Source organism: Falco peregrinus, chromosome Z (genome assembly GCF_023634155.1).
Source record: "Falco peregrinus isolate bFalPer1 chromosome Z, bFalPer1.pri, whole genome shotgun sequence".
Taxonomy (NCBI): Eukaryota; Metazoa; Chordata; class Aves; order Falconiformes; family Falconidae; genus Falco; species Falco peregrinus.
In genome coordinates, this window is record NC_073739.1 from 29,762,331 (window position 1) to 29,781,371 (window position 19,041).

At 41.7% G+C, this 19,041-nt stretch overlaps 1 protein-coding gene across 5 annotated transcripts in view; it reads right to left on the bottom strand.

The window, feature by feature from the left end:
* The window catches only part of GNE (glucosamine (UDP-N-acetyl)-2-epimerase/N-acetylmannosamine kinase), a 34,425-nt gene that overhangs the window by 10,794 nt on the left and 4,590 nt on the right, over positions 1 to 19,041 (bottom strand). Inside the window, exons 1-7 of one of the 5 annotated variants that reach the window (XM_027780270.2) lie at positions 14,074 to 14,262; positions 8,446 to 8,654; positions 5,047 to 5,498; positions 3,794 to 3,946; positions 3,116 to 3,328; positions 2,258 to 2,345; positions 963 to 1,173 (exon numbers count right to left, since the gene is read on the bottom strand). In XM_027780270.2, coding sequence (XP_027636071.1) covers positions 963 to 1,173; positions 2,258 to 2,345; positions 3,116 to 3,328; positions 3,794 to 3,946; positions 5,047 to 5,498; positions 8,446 to 8,609 — 1,281 coding nt within the window. In that variant the 5' untranslated portion in view covers positions 8,610 to 8,654; positions 14,074 to 14,262. Of the gene's footprint in view, positions 1 to 962; positions 1,174 to 2,257; positions 2,346 to 3,115; positions 3,329 to 3,793; positions 3,947 to 5,046; positions 5,499 to 8,445; positions 8,655 to 13,036; positions 13,106 to 13,324; positions 13,520 to 14,073; positions 14,263 to 19,041 lie in introns of those variants that run through there. The other 4 variants (XM_055790895.1, XM_055790893.1, XM_005232823.4 and 1 more) reach the window with 4 other exon arrangements.

A 19,041-nucleotide genomic window follows, 5' to 3' on the forward strand; every position in this document is an offset into this window, starting at 1 on the left:
GGTTATTTAGAGGAAGAGAGGCACTGCAGACTCAAAACTCACTCAGTCTTTAAAGTGTCTGTGAGTTCTAGTGTATGTATCATATTCTGTTTATTCCAAGTGATGGTCTTAAACCATCAAGCACCTCTTTTCAGTCACCAAAGAACAAAGTCAACTCAAAACCAAAAAAACCACAAACCAAAACCCTGATAGGAATTTTAGAAGATCATCAAGCAACTCAAATCCACAATCCTTTTCTAGTACATTTTTAACCTGTTCCTGTTACTTTGGCAATGAAGACACGATACTCTTCCAAGACTATCTATTCCAGTCTTCTCTTACATTGACTGCTAAGGTGGATGAAAAGAAAAACTTCAAAGTATTTTTCCCTTCCACTGTTTTAAGACTTTACTACTTGTTCATGCACAAATGAACCTGATTTTTCTCTTCATGGAAGAGGATTCTACGTATCTGAAGGTTGGGGGTTTTTCCCCTCCCCAGTGAGTTTCCTCTCCAATTGGTCTACATCTCTGTGGTATGATTTCATTACAGTGAACACTGTTCAGCTAAGGCTCAGTACTGTCTTACTGATTATGCTTCTATGCAGAAAGGTACTAAGATTTTTTTATTACTGGCTGTTCCCTAGGTAGAAGAGATGTAAAATTCTGTATCCTGAACCCACGTACCATGAACCCACCATTCTTCCTCAGTGAATCCCTTTGCTAGATGCTGGTTGTTGCAAATGGGCTTTGCTAGTTTAAGAGTAGTCATAGATGAGCAAACCCGCATGCAAGTTGTATGAAGACTATGTAAGAGGTGTAACAAATGGGGGAAAATCTACTTTACCCCTCAACAGCAAAAGCTAGTGGGACTGCTTTGTTCTGGAGCTCTTTGCGTCAGAAGCCCATATCCCCACTGTAGGAACAGAACCACAAAGCCCAATGGAGTTTACAGAATCTCTAAAAGCAAAACAGAGTATTTACCTTCATACTGACAATTGCTACTCGAAGATTTGTTCCGCCTAGATCCACAGCCAGAGCACTCTGTGTCTCTAGAATATGGTCAATATCTTGAGAGATATTATCTTTGACAGGAGGAAAACAGAATTTCTTTTGTAGTGGCTCTTTTAGGTCAATAGACTTAAGGAACTTCAAAATCCTTGGAACAGCATTACCATCTCCATATATTTTTGAGCTATAATATGAAAAAAAAAATCCATTTAATTGGAAAATAAACTGCAATCTATAAAGTTTTTTATATGGCAGAGGGCTGTAACACTGTGTCATTACAAAATTAAGATATGGCTACTATAACAATACTGCAGCTCACACTACTCAAGTCTGTCATGGAATATGGTAGATAGTGTCAGTAGTTTGAAGATCCCACAACAGATTGTGCAAGTTTGGCATTAGCTCCATTTTGGAATATGAAACACAGAACGTAGAAAATTCAAAAGCTAATAATGCAAAATAAAAAAAATTAGAAAGTTTAATGAAAGGACCTACATAATAAAGCTCTGAAATTACGTATATGCTGAAGTCCAGGTAAGATGTACTTATCACACATATGACAACTACTATAATATACTATACATTCATGTGAGTTTTCAACATACAAGTCTGGTTTTAAAATATCATACATGGCATCTGACATTTGATATTACAGAATTCAGTTTTATTATTCTATTGAGGTTCTTAAGAAATAGACTTTTGATTCTTCTCCTTAATTAAATATTTTATCTTGAAGTTTAAAAAAACTTATACACTAAAGAACTGTAGTGTAAGTTCTTTAGGAACTCAGCCTAAAGGCTGAGGAATAATGAAAAGCGTCTTGCTACAACCCTGCAGCTCCCCGGGAAGTACTCAGGACTCTGTGTATCATGCCTGATGTCAATTCAGCTATAAAGCAGTGTGTCCATCAGGCATGAGTCAGAGGTAGGCACACAGGATGTTCTCCCCCATGCTGCTCCTATGGAACAAGCGCTTTTAATCATGCTAGTAGTCTAAGCTAACATCAATTTTGTTCTCTTGAACTTCTGTTGGATATTAAATTACTAGTTATATCAAGATATTACTAGTAACATTTTGCTTTACAAATCTGCATACTGGACATTGTACTATGACTCTGAATGAGGTATATGGAATAAAAAATAATTTGTAACCTCAGATTATTGCATTAAAAGCACTCTAGTCAAATATGATGAACTATCTCAGGACTAAATGCATTTTACTCTACTGCTTTAGCATCCCCTCCAATGAAGGGAGATGAATGTACTTACCATGGATACTGTTTACCAAACTGCAGCTGTAGAGCATGCAGAATCTTATCTTGTGTATCAGCATCACGAACATGTAGAACATTTTCACCTAGATGACAGAAGTTAACATAATAGGGCAGGTCAGCTCCTCAGATTATGTTAGGGGATAAGAACTATTTTAGAAATGAAGAAACAGTTATTTTTGTTTCCTCTGAGGGGGAAAGACTCCAGCCAGATTGACATTGTGCTTTATCAATTATATGCCTCCCCTCACTGCTGTTAAAGCCAAGGTGGCTTCCTACGATAACGCTGTCATGCATTGCAGAACACTAGAGAGTAGAATATTAGCCTTCAACAGAATTCTGCTATTAAATTAAAAATGCACAAATGAGAACACAGAGTAAATGACTGTTTGTGTCATATCTGCATGTCCATGAAATAGTTACTTCCTGAAGTGGTGAAGAGTCCATATATTTTAATTATTAATCTCCAATCGATTATTTCATAATATAAATAATTAAATATACAAATATAACTATTTGATAATTAAATTAATTATTAATTAAAATATTTTAATGCACGTCAAATATCAAACTAGCTATAAAGGGAAACAGTTGCCTATTTTGCTAAATGGAACCCACTGCAAACGGAGATATATTTTAACTTGTTTGTAGATAAAATCCTCATTATCTTATGTAAAGCACACAAGCAGCACTAACATGATACAGGAAAAGCCAGTGAAGCTTTAAAACGTGTCTAAAATTATGTTGCATTGATACTGCAAGACAGCCTCTGTCAAACATTCATTTGATTTTATCCTGTGGAAGAAAAAAAATTTTAGAACCATAAGGAAGTTGAAGTAGTTAAGTAAACATGTACCTGTTTCTCTTCCTGTCTGACGTGTCCCCAGGTTAATAACAGGTGTACCAAATGCTCCTACCTCTCTGACACCACAACTGCTGTTACCAATCATACAACCAGCATGAGCCACTAGCTGTATGAACTGGTCGAACGGGACGTGCTTTACTGCCCGAAAATTGGGATGATGTTCAATGCCCTTCTTCCTCATCACCCGAACCATCTCTTTGCTTCCTATAGAAAAACAAGAGGTCGAATGAATGATTCAAGTTCTTTTGTTAAACTGAAAGTCCAAACGTGCAAAGGAGCTAACAGTTGTTCACTGACTTGCCAGCTCTGAGTTGGTTTTGTTCTCTTTCTATTCTCAGTGTGAGTTGCAGAGCTGGGCATGTAAGCCCAAGTTTGATCCCCAAATCCACTGCAAAAATCTTTTCATAGTCTTTAGTTAATTTAAGAGGCACTAATATTGCTTTTACATGTCACATAGTTTCCCTTCATCTTCCTCCCCACACTGAAAAGCTTAAATATTCTCCAGCAATACAAACGTGGAGCTGCAAGAGATGTGCACATGATGCTGAGACCATCCAGCTATTTCCATCTGGCTGGAGGTTCTCAGATCAAAGCACTCCATATGAACCAATGTATGCTTTAAAAGACAATCTGTTATGTGTCCCTCTGTCATAAAGGTATTTCACTCACCTGCATCCACATTAGGGAACAGAACAAGCGTTCTCTTGTTGAAGGAGATGAGTGCATCTAGTGTCAGCTCAAACATCTTTATGGAATGTTTAATATCTGTGGTTACAGGGTGTTGCAAAGCAACTATATAATCTCTGGTTTTGACATCTTCACCTGTCCAAATGGAGCCCAAGAGAAGTTCTTTTATTGTCATAGAATAGTAAGAGTAAGGGAGGACATGCTTTTGAAACTACTGATATGAAAGCCTGAACAGTCAAGGCACAGAATGAGTATCTTAACACAAATTTCAGTGCTATAATAAAACTCAAGGGAGTAACAGGAGGATCTAGCTTGTTATTTGGCTCTCTAAGCAAGTTTCATAACTTTATAGAGACCACTACCTAAACCCCAGCGAACTCTTAACTTGCAGGCCTACCTCTAAAGCTTTGCAAGACTATACCAGGGTCAAGAGCCTGTTCTCATACCAGTGTAAATCTGGAATAACATGAAACCTCCGAAGCTGCTCAGGTTTTCTGTCATTTGTCCATCCTCAAGCAAAGACTTAATTCCCACTGCTTTAAAAAGTCAGTCATACTTAATACTACACAGATTCCATCTACGCATACATATATTCCAACTACACAGATTGATGTGCCATAAAGGAGATATCAAAGATAAAAAGCAGACAAAAACCCCCACAGGAATTATTTGTAAGTCAATGAATATGAAACACCAAAAGCCTTTGTTGCATGTTGCCCTGCTGCAATGCATTCCTCAAAATAATGTTCATAATCTGAATTCCCTTTGATTTTGTTTAATTAGCCCTGAATGGCTTTGATTTTATTAGAATACATCCTTTATACCAAAATAATTACTCATCTAAGACACTTCTGTTTTTAAATTGTTGAGCTCACAGAAATTCCCCATTTGAGGTGTTATTTTTTTGATTTGGCAAAGGACTAGATGTATCTACTAGGACAGATTTGTAGCTTTCCAGCTATGCATGGTAGCACACATAACAAAAGAAAAATAAATGTAGCAAGAAAGAAAAAGCAGATACCATTACCAAATATATTAGTTCTTTTGAGAAGCAGCAAGTTAATGCTTCATAATCATGTCCAATTAAGCAAACTTACTAGCAAGAAGCCTGTCTCTTTCTTTCCTGTACTTTTCTCAGAGGTACTGGTCAACAGATCCCACAGACTGATAATCTGGTTACTGAGTTTACCTAGTGCTGAAAGTTGTATGAAAAACATAAAAGGTGGGCTGCTCACCTAGCCACATGCGTATAATACTCATGTAGTCCTTATTTTTGGCAGAGAGAAGCTTGTCATAGGAGGGACAGCCTGCTAAAAGGATGCGGTCATGGTCTTCACACATGGCTATCAGGTGCTGCTCGGCGCTCCTTGTGCAGCACACGTGGTAGTGGGCCAGTTTGGTTATGGCGTGTCTGATAGAGTCATCAATGGTCCCACTGACCTCCCCGCCTTCAATGTGGAGAATGCGAATGTTCATCAGGGCTGCAGACGTGGCCAGGGCCAAAGCATCGAATCTGTCCCCATGAACTATCATTATGTCAGGTTTGAGGCGGTTCAGTACGTCCGGTAACTTGACCAACGCAAGGCCCACTGACTCCACCATAGCCGCCTCATCCTCGCCTCTCACAATAGTGTGCAGTCTTGTATGAATATCAAAGTCATCTTGTTCAATCATACGATAGGTATTACTGATGGTAAAACAGGAAAAGGGTTAGATTCAATACAGCTTGGTTTTACAGCAACATAGCTTGACAAAACAACTGCCTATCAGAACAATCATACTGGCTTTGAACAAAGGCCTGCTTACCACATCTGCATCAAGGAAGCTAGTTTTTAAGATTTCAACAGAATTTTGTCATCCATATACGGATGCTTCCTCATATTCCAAGCATCAAGTTTTTCTAGGCACCTTTAACGAGGAGCTTTGCTGGAAGTGTTCTGGAAATCCTCCGGAATCAAGCTCTTTGTTCAGGTGTTTGCAAAGCCTCTAGGAGAATAGATATGGCATGATTTCCTTTCAGGAAAGGTATGTTGACTCCTCACCAATATATTGACTTTGTTGGACAGATATATAAATACAACAGATATGATGCAAAGCTGAGGCCTTTATGTTGAAGGAAAATATCCTGCAGCTAGCACCCATTTTTCAGATTTTGTATTTGAGCTGTATCAAGACTTACACACTCACAGATTTAAGGCATCACTGCACAAAGATGCCTTAAGTTCAAAGAAAACAGGCTTTTGCACTAAGGGAAAAAAAAAAAAAAGTGTTTTCCACACATGTTACCAGCTCCATTCCATAACAAGAAAATTAAAATAGTCCTTGAATACTGAGAATTGTTATTGTTTACAGTTATGTATTTGGAATATGCCAGATCACACATCTATATGATTATCTGTGTTCCACATTCAGTAAATCTGACCCAAGTAAGTCTGCATACTCTGGGTGGAGTAAGAGAGTAAAAACTCAGAAGTTTTCCAATGTTGTCTTCAACTCCACATTGTCTTATTCAAAGACGCTTTTAAACTGATTTAAATCAGGTTTAACTTCCATTAAATCCACTCTGCAATTCACATTCTACAAATGAAAATCTCGCAATCTGCAAGCTGATCAAAGATAGCAAAGACTATAAAGTGCTTCAGCTCAAGTAAAGAAGCAATCTCCATTTGACATTAACTACAGAAAACCCTATCTATTCAATTCTGCTCGCTGCTGTAACGTACCAGATACGTTCCTACAAATAACTTGTCTGGTAGGTTTCTGGGTGTTGTTTTTTTTTTAGGTTTTTGGTTTGTTTGGGTTTTTTAAGGCAAATCTTTTTTATAGGACTGAGTGAAGTGGGTCAGATTTTTATAGCATAAACTGCATTACATATTTCCAACTCCATTTACAATTACACTTCATAGACCTGCCTTTTTCCCTACTATGTGCATTTATACCAAGAAGCTTTCTTCTCTTTTCTTCTGTATTCTTTTTCTTCTGTATCTTTCCCTTCTGAAAGGTCAAAATCTAAGGAACAAACAAGATTGTGTTCTTGCCGTTTTGTTTCTTCTACCATCCTCCAAGCATTTCAGTAAAAAACATCTCACAGGATCACTATCATTTCAATTCTGCTACTGTTGATTACCCTACTCAAATCACTAGAACACATACGCTTTAAGGATCCACTAATTCTCTAGGATCCTCCAGGACTGAAGGGCTATGTCCCCAAAAAACCCGCAGTACCAGGTTTTAAGAACACTTGCCACAAAGCAACTGACGGCAACATTTGTCAAATCAAAATACATGTTTCTTGCTTTGTGCATTACAGTTATTGTAATTATGTACATTACACATAATACAAACAATACCTGTTTACATCAGACAGACAGGTACTGGACAGAACTGGAAAAGTAGTATTTCATATTAATTTGTACAAGTCTTGCAGACAGCAAAGAGTTCAGGACTGTAGAAAAATCAGGGCCATCATTCCCCTCTTCAGCAAATGAAATGAGGATTACATTGTTTCTCCAATCAGGATGTTAATTCAACATGCTAACCTGGCAAGAAATTCCATTGGCGTTTTTTGTTTGTGTTTTTAAAAATCAGGTTAGTTTTGTGGTGTTGAATTCACCTCAGTACGTTATTAGACAGAAAGAATGTCCAGTACAAAGCAAGGAACAGAGCACTACACTGAGAAAGGGCAGCAGTGGAACTTCCTGTATTAGTAGTTTGAGGTAATGTAACTTCCTCAAGCTCTAACTTATAAAGTGCCAAAATTTCCCATTCAGAAGTCCAAAGAGTCTCTTTACTTGAAGATACGTATATTCTAAAAGTTCAACAATGCTGATATGCTGCAAGCCTTATGCTCAAGTCTGATTTTGACTTGCAAAGTAAGCATTTTCCTATCTATTTCACCCCATTTTTAAATGGGGTGAAAAAAAACCCCAATCTATTTTTATGCCAAATTTGGCAAATGCAGCCTGACAACATATGCAGAGCATATGCACCTGGGATGTGGGAAGTCCTTCCACAAAGAAGGGATTTGGACCAAGATATTCTGTCCTCCCAGGCAGATGATCTGACTGCTTCCTTACAGCGTCCAGCAGAGGGGCCCCTATCAGTTGGCACTCTCTTCTGCCAAACCATACCTAACAGATCTACCAGTTACTCATTTTGTCAGAAAGAGACAATGACCCTTTCCTTCCTCCACATTCCTGGAAGTAAGAACTAACAGTATTCCCCTGGGTTATGGAATATTTAAGTAGTTTTTCCAATAACTGTGCAAAGCAGAAGAGCTGAAACTTAAAATGACCGAAGGTTATCTTTTCTCTGTGAAAATTAAAAACCGTAGGGCATTTCTTCGGGATATCTGAATGAAATGAGTTTCTTACTTATAGTCTGTGATCCTGCTGAAGATCTTAGTTACAGCATTTACACAAAATCTTCCTAAAATTCCAAGACTGGTTGAGAAAACCCCCAAAATACAGAGCCTCAGAAGATGCTGCAAAATGAAATAAAATCTGAAAAAAATACATTTAAAAATGTGTTGTGTACATTGATGATGATGACAAGGGTTTTTGTTACCTAACATTCATGACATTATCACTAACACCCCAAAAGCAGATTGGCAGAGACACAGAAATTCACCTTACCCATAATCATCAATCAGGTGGGAACCAAGCACCACAACATCAAGCTCAAAGAACTGTGGTTCTGCCTTAATACCGAACATAATGGGAGCTAATTTTGAGTAATCAGCACGGTTACAAGTAGCAACACAAACACGAAGTTTGTGGTTGTTTCCATTCTTCTCCATGACTTCCTTTTGCTTCTGTTTTGAATGATTCTTGAAATACACCTCCTGAAATAATAGGGGTAGGGGGTATGGGGAGAAGTAGAGTTAATTAATTATCTTTACAGCAAGTAAGTAGTACACTTCATGAGCAGCATACACAAGTGCAGCCCAGAATTGTGGACACTAGTACCTCATCCACTGATAACAGACAACTGATACCTTACAGTACCTATCATTAGAAGATTTTAGAAAAGGTCTGGTTTATTATTTGTTTTTAGTTAAAACTCAGTTTTAATACTTCTATTTATATAAATAATATATAAAAATTCTATATCAGCAATATTTAAGTATTATGAGGTTTAACTGTTAGTGAAATTGCTTTTCCCTGTTCAGATGGAAATGTCTCTAGAAGAATTAGTGATGCCTTAGTAAATGAAAGAAAAAAAGTTAAATCGCATATTCCAAAACTACAGAATGGAACAAACTGCTACAAGATGTATCCACTGAGACTCTGTAAACAAAAAGAGAAAGCTTTTGCCAGAGTCAGTTTACAAGTCCGTTAAACACGTTTTGGTGAGGAAGGAGAGTTAAACATTGACTTCTAAATTCTGCATACTGTTTTGCAGGCCAAAGTACATCAAGATATTCAATAATACAATATTAGGTTACATTAGACAACTTTTGGAGACTAGTAGACAAATAAGGCTGATGATGATCTGGCATTTTGAAGGCTATTAAAAAAAGGGGGGGGTTCTGATGACAGAAACTGGGTATTTTTACAAGCAACATCAACAGTTACTGTAACAAGATGTTTTCTCCAATCCAATCTTACAACTTATTTAGTATCTGATTAAACTATGTAATAATTTTTAATGTCTACCTATCCTCTGTTTATCATTTTGCCTTGATGTTTTTATTCTGGGTTATTTTTTTCATTTAGCAATTGGGAAAAAAAAAACATTTTAGAGAAAAAGAAAAGCCTATTAAAAAAACGACAGAGCAATAACTCCCCCAAAACAACCCAAATTTCCCCTCCCCCCAAACAGAAACTACTAAGATGGTACTAGAGGTTATCAAACTGACCAGGTATTGATCAGTTTTTTGCTGTTCTTCTGAAAATAACTGTATTTTAAGGAATTATCATCTTTCTGGCATGAAATCTAATGTTATGTCAGATTTTCACTCCAGTTTATTGGCAAGTAAACTTTTTCCAGATTAATGCGGAAGGATTGTTCATCTCTGACTCGGAGCACTATCAATATCTCTGCTGGTTTTGACAGCTAGCGAAGCTCTTTCTGAGCAGCTGCTATGCAATCATGACAACATTGATATCCAATTTCATGCTCCTTTTATATTGCCTTTAATTTTTTTCAGTGAGTTTTTAAAAGAAAGGTTATTGTGGCATCCCACTCTTACGAAACTTACAAAATTCAGCAACTTTTCAAAGATTTCCCTTTTCGTATCACAGATTAGTTTAGGTTTTATCACACATAATAAAACAATGTTTTTGTATAGTAGTAATGTTAGAGTGATCAGGAACGTATTCCAAGTTGTCAAAGGTCACCGACATTTCTAGTCTTCACTTACAATCCATTACAGCACTGCAAAACTGACTTGCAGTGATGGTTTTTCTAGTTTAGCTCTTAACAACCATGATTCCTAAGAGAGTTTATACTACCTTTCAGAATAAAATTGAAGTGGCAAAAAGTAAAGACGGCTGCCATGACGAAGCTCATCAGAAATGGCACTTCTCATTTATTCAAGTAAAGCAGCTATGGCTACACCAATCAACTTCAGCAGAATAGATACAGCCTGAAATTTCAGCATTTGATTACTATCCTGACAAATTAAGATGAGTTCTATGGATTCAGCCATAAAGTAACAGATTATTTGGTTTACACTGAGGCCCTTCAATTTAATTTACATTTGACCGTTACTTCAAATAACTAATGACCGTTTTAAACTTCCAAAGGGTCAGATGATAATCCTCCAGACAAATTAATTATTTCCTCGTGCTGAAAACATCTGCAGTTATGTGTGTATATGATGGCTGTTTTAATTTAATCTTGCCATTCTCTTTGTCCAGCAGGCTTGAAATATTTTAAATCTATGTAAGAAAAATTCAGTACCTTATTTGAAAATTTAGATACAGTACTTTGCAGCATTTTAAATGCTGTATAAAGTTAGATCGGAAAGCATGTTGCCCTGTATCACAAAGTGAAACTTGAAACCACATTAGCTAGACTCAGATCAAACACAACCACTGCTTTCTCATTTCTGAAACAACCTCTTTTTGGAGATTGTTCTCAGCAGGACATACTGTCATTACAGATGTAAAAGCAGCCACTAAGTCAAATAAAATCACGTTCAAGACGTGAAGGCTGCTTCTGACATCCCTATATGCTTATCTTTGAAACTGCATGAATAACGTTAGTATAATTAGAAGCAAACCTCTACAAAACTCTTCCAAGTCAGCCACTGCTGTATACATATTCTATACAACATAAACTGAGAAGCCAAAGTAAAAGTGCATAGTAAGAGAGACAAAATGAGCTTAGCTGAAGTCTACTTACTCCAAGTTACCTGCCTAAGCTAGAACCATCACTTCCCCTCTGACAAACCAGTTATCTTTTCATTTATACAAAACGGGCTGTTAACCACCAGAACAGTTTCTGTTCTTGATCTTCAAGCAGCATCTAAAATTCTAGAACCTTACAATCCAAATTCGGAAAATACAATCTCCTAAAATAATAAGTCTGTAAGTTGTAACAAACAACAGCAATAAAAAAAATCTCATGGTTCACAGAACTGAACCACTAGACCATACATCTTTCTGGCCACACAGATCTCATTTAATTACAGATGCTACTGGCTGCAATAATGGTCTCCTGAAATAACTTCAGAAGCAAATGTGGAGATACTTGAAAGGTATATGAACTGACCAGAATCAAGAGCAATTTGTGCTGTATGTGCCTTTCAACTTCTGTTAACAGTAGGTTTCAGTAAGCCCCAAAGCACAATTATTTTTAGTACTGCCTCAAAACTCTGTAACACAGCAGTTTCAGAAGTTGCAAGTAGGCCACACACAGGCCTTAGTGCAGACAGAGTTTTCCTGTTGCTGTCAGTTTTAACGTGTTTCTTCTGAAGAACTAAAATATTTATCCTACCAAAAGGACTGAGAAGTGCCAACTACATGGGGAAATCTACCACTAATTAAACCAGTTTATTGTTTTTCAGGTCAAGTTGGATGATGATTTCCAAAGAAACGGGTGATGTACTGCTTCATCACAGTTTAAAACCAGACAGCATTCTATCTTGAATCCAACCTATGCTGCGCCTGTAAATGCAAAAATAATTCCGTATTTTCAGATAGCACTCACTGTCAACAAGTAATGGCAAAGTCCTTTCGACCATTAACAGCGCATTCCTTCCAGTAAAGCTGAAATGTCCTAGTTACATAATTTTGTTACCATTACTATTTTAGAATTTATTAACAGGTTTTGCAGGCTAAACATTTCTTTTCAGAACTGTTCACTGAAATTCTTTCAAATAATTAATCACTAACAGTTGCCTCTTAGTTTCTAGGTGTTTGTATACCAAGTTTGATCTATGCAGCTGCGTCTAGTCTGGGACCTTCCTGTTCCAAGGTCTGCCTCTTCCACCTTGCTGGGACAGATAATCTTCAGCAGAAAGGAGAAGAAACAAAACAGTGCTCCAAGAAGGACTACCTGAAATAATTAATCCTTACTTGTTTTGGTCTACTGCTCTTCCATACCCCATCTTAAAGCTTTCAGACTATTAGAGGTTAAAGGACTTTTTAAGGCTGGGGGTTCTGGGCCAGATTCTGCAGCAACCAAGTAGATACTACCTCTGTTAGCAGTCTCAGGTGCGTGTGACGCCCGCCCCTTTATTAGTGTTTTACAAATGATACCACTTGTATATTCTGCATTCACTTTTCTATCCAAAGAGATTATTTCCAAAATCAAAGAGCCTGGAATACTGCTTTTTTACAGTCTCTGCACATGCCTGTGTGCTTGTGGAGCCATTTGACCTTCCCAGTTTCTTCGCTGTGGGGTACACATATAGGTTACACTACCCAAAACTCTCCCCACACCATGTGCAGTACGTGTGCTCATGTGGTGGCACCCTTCTGTGCCCGTGGAACGCGCGCACAGCTGGGGCGCGCTCCTGCAGCCCGGTGCAGGTGACCACTGACAAAACCAGGTCCCTCAGCAACCCCCTCGAGCGCACCAGCGCCAGTGGGAGAAGCGTTGTATCACCCGACACATCTGCTTCTTCCATCGCCCTGCGCATACATTACGCCACGCTACGGCGAGAAACCCCCTCCCACCGCTCCGCCACGAAGGGGATCAACCCCCCCTCCCCACCTCCACCCCCCCTCGCTTGTGCGTACGCGGGATCGCCCCCTGCGCGCCTCTCAAGCGTACCGATGCGCCTGTCACCCGGGTGCACGTCCTGCCTTTCCGTGCCCGCTTTCTGCCACCCCTGCAAGTGACACCCCCGCCGCACACCCCGCCCCCCCCCCCCCCGCCCCAGCGAAACCGCTGGGGCGGCGTGACAGCCGGGGCGCGCGCACCCGCCGGCGGGGCCGCTTCCCCCGCGCTCCCGCACCCGCCTCGCTGCGGCAGCCCCTCCGCCCTCCCCGTCTGCCCGCACGCACACACCCACAGCCCCGCCCGCCCCGCCTCACGGCCCCGCAGCAGGCTCCCGCGCACCTCTCCGCTCGCCGGGACTACGGCGCCCTGCATCACCCGCCGGCGCGGACGCGCACACACGCCTCGGCAGCGCCGCTCAGCTCCGCAATGGGCACAGGCCCGGCCCAGCGCCCCGCACCCACACCGCCAGCCGCGCTCCAGGCGCATGCGCGCCCACCGCCAGCCCCGGCGCCGCGCCGCACGGCGCAGCCGGCAGGCGGGCGGCAGGCGTGCAGGCGGGGGGCAGGCGGGGGGCAGGCGGGGGGCAGGCGGGCCCGCGGCTTCCCGCCCCATGGCGCCCCGGCGCGGCCACCGGCCGCTCTGCGGAGCTCCCGCCCCTCCCCGCCCCTTGCCGCCAGCCGGCGCCGCACGCCTCTCCCTCCCCGCCCCGCCCCACCCGGCAGCGCGGCCTGAGCGGTCCCGGTCCCTCCGGGCGCCCAGATACCCGCGCAGGCCGGCAGGGCCTCACTCCGCGGTCACCTCGCTCCGCGCCGAGGCCGCCACGGTGGCGCCGGACCCCGGGGCATCAACGCCCGCGCCGGCACGAAGGCCCCGCCCCGCCTCGGCGGAGGGCCGGGGCAGGGGCTGCGGGGCCCGGCGGAGCGGCGGGCTGGCCGCGGGCTCTCTGCCGGCCTGGCGCCGTGCGGACGGGCCCCGCATGTGCCTGACGAAGGGGCGAGCGCGGGGCGGCCCGTGGCGGTGGCTGCGGCGCCCTGTGCCGGCAGGCCTCGTCCCGGGGCACCGTGCCCTGTGTTAGGGCAGCCTCTTACCTCGGTTTATATAGGGAACGAACCGATGAAGCATGCGACAAAGCAGTTGGAGCTGTTCAGTGATCTCACAGCCTCTGCGAGGATTACCGTCACGTTAAGAGTTTTTAAAATGAGGGCTGTCGGAAAACGGCGACCTGTGAGGCTACCCGTGGGAGACACAAAGTGAGGGCAGACAAAGCGAGCAGCCCACAGCGATGAGAGGGAGAAGGAGGTGGTGGCGTTGTGTTGCAGGCTGCGAGGAACCACAGCCCTCTGCAGGCGAGAGCCCTTCCCGTAGCTCAGGAAGTTTCTGGGTGTGCTGCGGAGTTCGATGACTCTGGTATTAGTTCAGCCAAGAGTGCCAGCACGTCCTTACATCCTGTTGACTTCAGTGGCATGCAACGCAATCAAGAAAGCTGTTAAACCAGCTGTTAAGTTATTGCCGATCATCTCTCTTTCAGTTGATTATATGTGTTTTGTTTTCTCAGACTGGTTGTGTTTTGGGGTCAAAGTGGTCTGTTATTAGTGACATTACTGTGACTTGGATCCTAGTTCAATACCCTAGGCACTGTGTGTAAGAATAGCAACCTATGTCCACTACATTTTGCTACAGAAGCACCTAAATAAAGTGTTTTGGTATCTGGTGTTACACAATCCTAGTAAAATGAGAATTCTTCACCCATTTTTCTCCCTCTGATAGATGTCATATTTCTGTGGTTGAAACCTGACTATCGAATGTGGTAGGGCTATCCATCTGATCAAGCCTCTGCCACATTCAGCTGTTTGGTATCTGCACTCCGACACAGTTTTTCAGTCCAGATTGTGTCTTTGTTCATCCGTATCATAACTGAGCTGTCTCAAATCCCTCCTGCTTTTGCCCTCTACTTCTCAGAAGAACTAGCTTTAATAGTGACTCTTGTGTCTGAAATACCTAAAAGTAAATAGATGCAGGGAATAGGAATGGTTGTATTCCTGTCCTTTACTAGAGAGAAAAAGCTGACTTTTCTAGTAGTTACAAATATTTGTTTCGAAAGGTTTTGAGGAACAAATACTGAAGTCTTCAACTAAAAAAATAAAGATCTTAAACAGGAATTACTGTAATTTAAAAAGTAAAGTAAAAAAGCTTTAAGACTTTCCCCTGGGGAATTTAAAGTTCTGAACTGTTTCCCAAGAGAGAGAGAATATCTTATGGTGACATTCAGAAAGTCTTGACAGCTGTGATCCAGTGAGTCATAGCTCCTCAAAGCCTCAGTGTTTTGAGAATACACAACGACTTCTCAAATTACCAGGGACCTTAACTTGAAATGCTGACCAGAGGTAGTAATAGCAACTGGAAGGGACCCACTATTTCAGGGTCTGCAACAGCCAGTCTTCACATCTCTGACCACATCTTCCTTTCTGGCGAGTATCAGATCCAGGTTTGCATTACCCTTGCTGGCTCATCTGGCTGCTGTGCTAAGAACTTGTTCCAAGACACACCAGAAACCACCTGGACTCTGCACACTGCTGTGTTCTCCCTCCACAAAATGCCAGGGCCATTTGCAGTCCCCAGTGAGGCCCAGGCTTCTACATCCAGAGACTTCCTTGGGGTGCTTAGGTTCAATTTATGTCCCACTTAAGTTGTTTTCATTGTTCTCTGCATCACTAGATTTTCTTTATGCATATTGCACATTGCTCAAAAACCTATGTGCATTCTGGACATGTCATTATAAGTCAGTTTGTATTGTTTCCTGTAAATGCTTTCAGGTTATGGTAAACTCACCTGTACGTCTACAGCTGGTTTCACTGAAACAAAATGCTGAGGAAGAGCCTGAATCAAATTTGAGCATGAGTGTATGAAAGTGTGTATGCATTTACAAATGATGAATTATACTACTACTTATAAAGCTACAAGCAACTACACTGAGGGTTAATTATTCTTACAACAGCATCAGTGCATCTCTTCATGTGTTTTCTCCAGAAATGTTCTAATGGTGTTTCAGCATCTTGCTGCAGAAGGTGGAAAGTTGATGCTCCTTTCGGCAATTTCTCCCCACCAAGAACTCACATATTACATAAACAGGATAAAATTTATCTTGTGTAACTAACTGAGCCCTGCTGGAGAGACAAATTCTCTCCAGAAAGATGAGATAGGAGCAGAAGCCTCAGCCCATAACCTGCCAGCTCCAGTCAGCCTTATGCTTTGCTGTTCAAAATCTCTTAACGACATCCTGAAGACGGCCTCCTGTCCTTGCCAAGCCCTGAGGCAGTACTGGGGCTCACGAGAGGAGTAGGGGGTCTCAGTGTTCACATTAATTCATTAGCCCTCTCCTCATCAAAAAGCTATGCAGAAATAGTAACAGCCTTTGAGGGACTAAACAGATATTAATACACAAAGTGTCGGGAAATGCTGGAGATTAGGAACTTCTTTCTAGAGTGGCCATGTTTCTTAAGATTTGAACAGAAGGACCAAGATCATCTGGTTTGGTTTGCAGCTGGCTCGAAGATCAGACTGGAAACCCATGCTGAAGGAGGTGAAAGTTGCAATACTGTGGTATGACAAGGGATTTGTCAGTGTGTGACTATGTCCGGGAGATGGATAGTGTGGACAGTCAGTCAATAGCACTGTGATTGTCTGCACTGGGGCTAAGCACTGTGTTACTTCTTCCCTCCTGAAAGCAAATTAATATGTCTTTTAAAATCAACATCTGCATGGGGTAGAGCTTTAATTACTTCTTAACTCTTCATTTACACCCATTTTATTTGTGTCAAAACCTGTTGCTGAGTGCAAGAAAGTGAAAACTTAGGCTAAGGTTTTCAAAAGCAACTAGAAGCAGCTGTCCATGTAAATTCTGTACTGTTCAGCCTAAAACACTTGAAAGCAACTTGAATTTTAAAGGTTAGGGCCACAGTGCTTTCAGTAGAGCAGGTTCTTCTGACACAGCCAAACCAGTAACTTTTGAAGATTCTGGCTCCACTGTGAATATCCCTTATAAGAAAAGACCAAGTAACACATAGTACATGATATAAGGAGAATATAAACAGATACACACAGTAGAGAAAGCATAACAAGTTACTACCTTCCTGCATTTTCCTGTTTGCTCTTCCCAGTTAAAACAACCAGGTGAGCTGTGCAGATAATAGTAACTGTAAGCCACCACAGCAGTGTGTTAGCTAGCCCAGTCACTTCATTCAGGGCTTGCAGCTTGTGTGTGATGTTTCAGAGAAAGGGAAGAGGTGGAGTATAAAACAGTGACATAAATGCTATGCAAAGGGAAATTTGGGGGTTTACGCTCTCCTCACCACAACATAGATCTCACATCTTTGCTGAGTGTCTTATGCTAACACAAAATGAGGAGCTGCATGTAGGCAAGATTGTTAGGCATAGAATTCCTGGCCAAGGGAGAGGAAATGCAAAACCATGTGAAAATTTTGTTCCTTGTTTTGGGGTGGATATGTGCCCAAAGAAGAGCAACAAAGCTGGTGAAGGGAGCTGTCTTATGAGGAGCACTGGAGGGAACTGGGATTGTTTAGTCAGGAGATAAGGAGGCTGAGGGGAAACCTTATCATTCTCTACAACTACCTGAAAGGAGGTTGTGGCAAGGTGGTGTCAGTCTCTTTTCCCAAGCAGCAAGAAATAGGACAGGAGGAGATGGCCTCAGGTTGCACCAGGGGAGGTTTAGATTGGATATTATGAAAAATTTCTTCATCTAAAGTGTTATCAAACACTGGAACAGGCTGCTCAGGGAAGTGGTTGTGTCACTGTCCCTGGAGGTGTTTAAAAGACATGTAGACGTAGCACTTAGGGATGCAGTTTAGTGGGGACTTGGCAGTGTTGGGGTAACATTTGGACTTGATGATCTTAAGGATTGTTTCCAGCCTAAATTATTCTATGATTCTATGTTAAAATCAGGTGCAGTAAAGCCCCAGGTAACCAGCAGAGTTGTGAATCTCATTGAAACAACTAGGAATGAGCTAAAAAATATCACAGGATTTTCTTTAGAGCTGCCAATGTTCTACAACAGATTAACAGCCTCTTCTTTCTCACTGGAAAGGTAGCACATGCTGATGTCTGGTATATTGCAATACAAGACCATTTCCCTATATCCTATAAAATTTGAGTCATTTCTAGCAAGAGTTGTAGGATGTGATAGAGGCATGGTATGAAAAGCAGCCTCCATTCTCGGGGATTCCTTGGTCAGGGGCAGGGAGGTGAGATAGGACCCACCTGAAACCCCATGCAAAGCACTGGAAAGAGTGCTGGCAACCTCAAAAGGATTTTTTTCAGTTCATTCAATCTCCAACAACAATCTTAATTTCAGCTGAAAAAAACGCCAACCCCACAAAACTTTTCTTTCCCACTCTGAAAATAAAATAGTGGAACTGACCCACTTCTTGCCATCATTATGTGATTCACTCTGCTTGTGTGATCTGCTTAGTCCTTCAAAGTGTCCTTCGAAATTTACTTGGATTAAAAGCTTTTAAGGTTATGGTTTGTCTGTTGTTTCTGAAGCTCCTTGTTCAGTTGATTGCAATTGCTTATTGTTGACACACATCAAACATCCACTGGGGAATGATACGGTTCACCATACCCAAGCTGGTTTGAAACCAGTTGGTCTTGAACAATGATGGCAGCCTAGGCTGGGGTTGATTCTTGGGGTGGAATTCTTCCTCTTACTGTGCTGATGCTTGTGCTGGGCATTTGAACCCCTGATCAGTATACAACATGGTTTGCTTAGAACAACTTGAGGTACGTTCAAACAGGAATGAATAGAGCTGCTGTACATACTCAGAGTATTTGGACAAAAGCCAGCAAGAGTCAATTTGATTGGAGGGGGTCATCGCTAGGTAAAGCAGTGGATAAGTTTGCCAAATACCAGATCCCCGTCTCCACCTCAGCTACAGGTGGGAGAATTATTTGTTATGCATACTTGGTTGAGGAAATCATGCAGAAGAAACAGCCAAGTTACCTGGATGCAAATGACCAGGAAGCAAGTTCTGATCACTTTG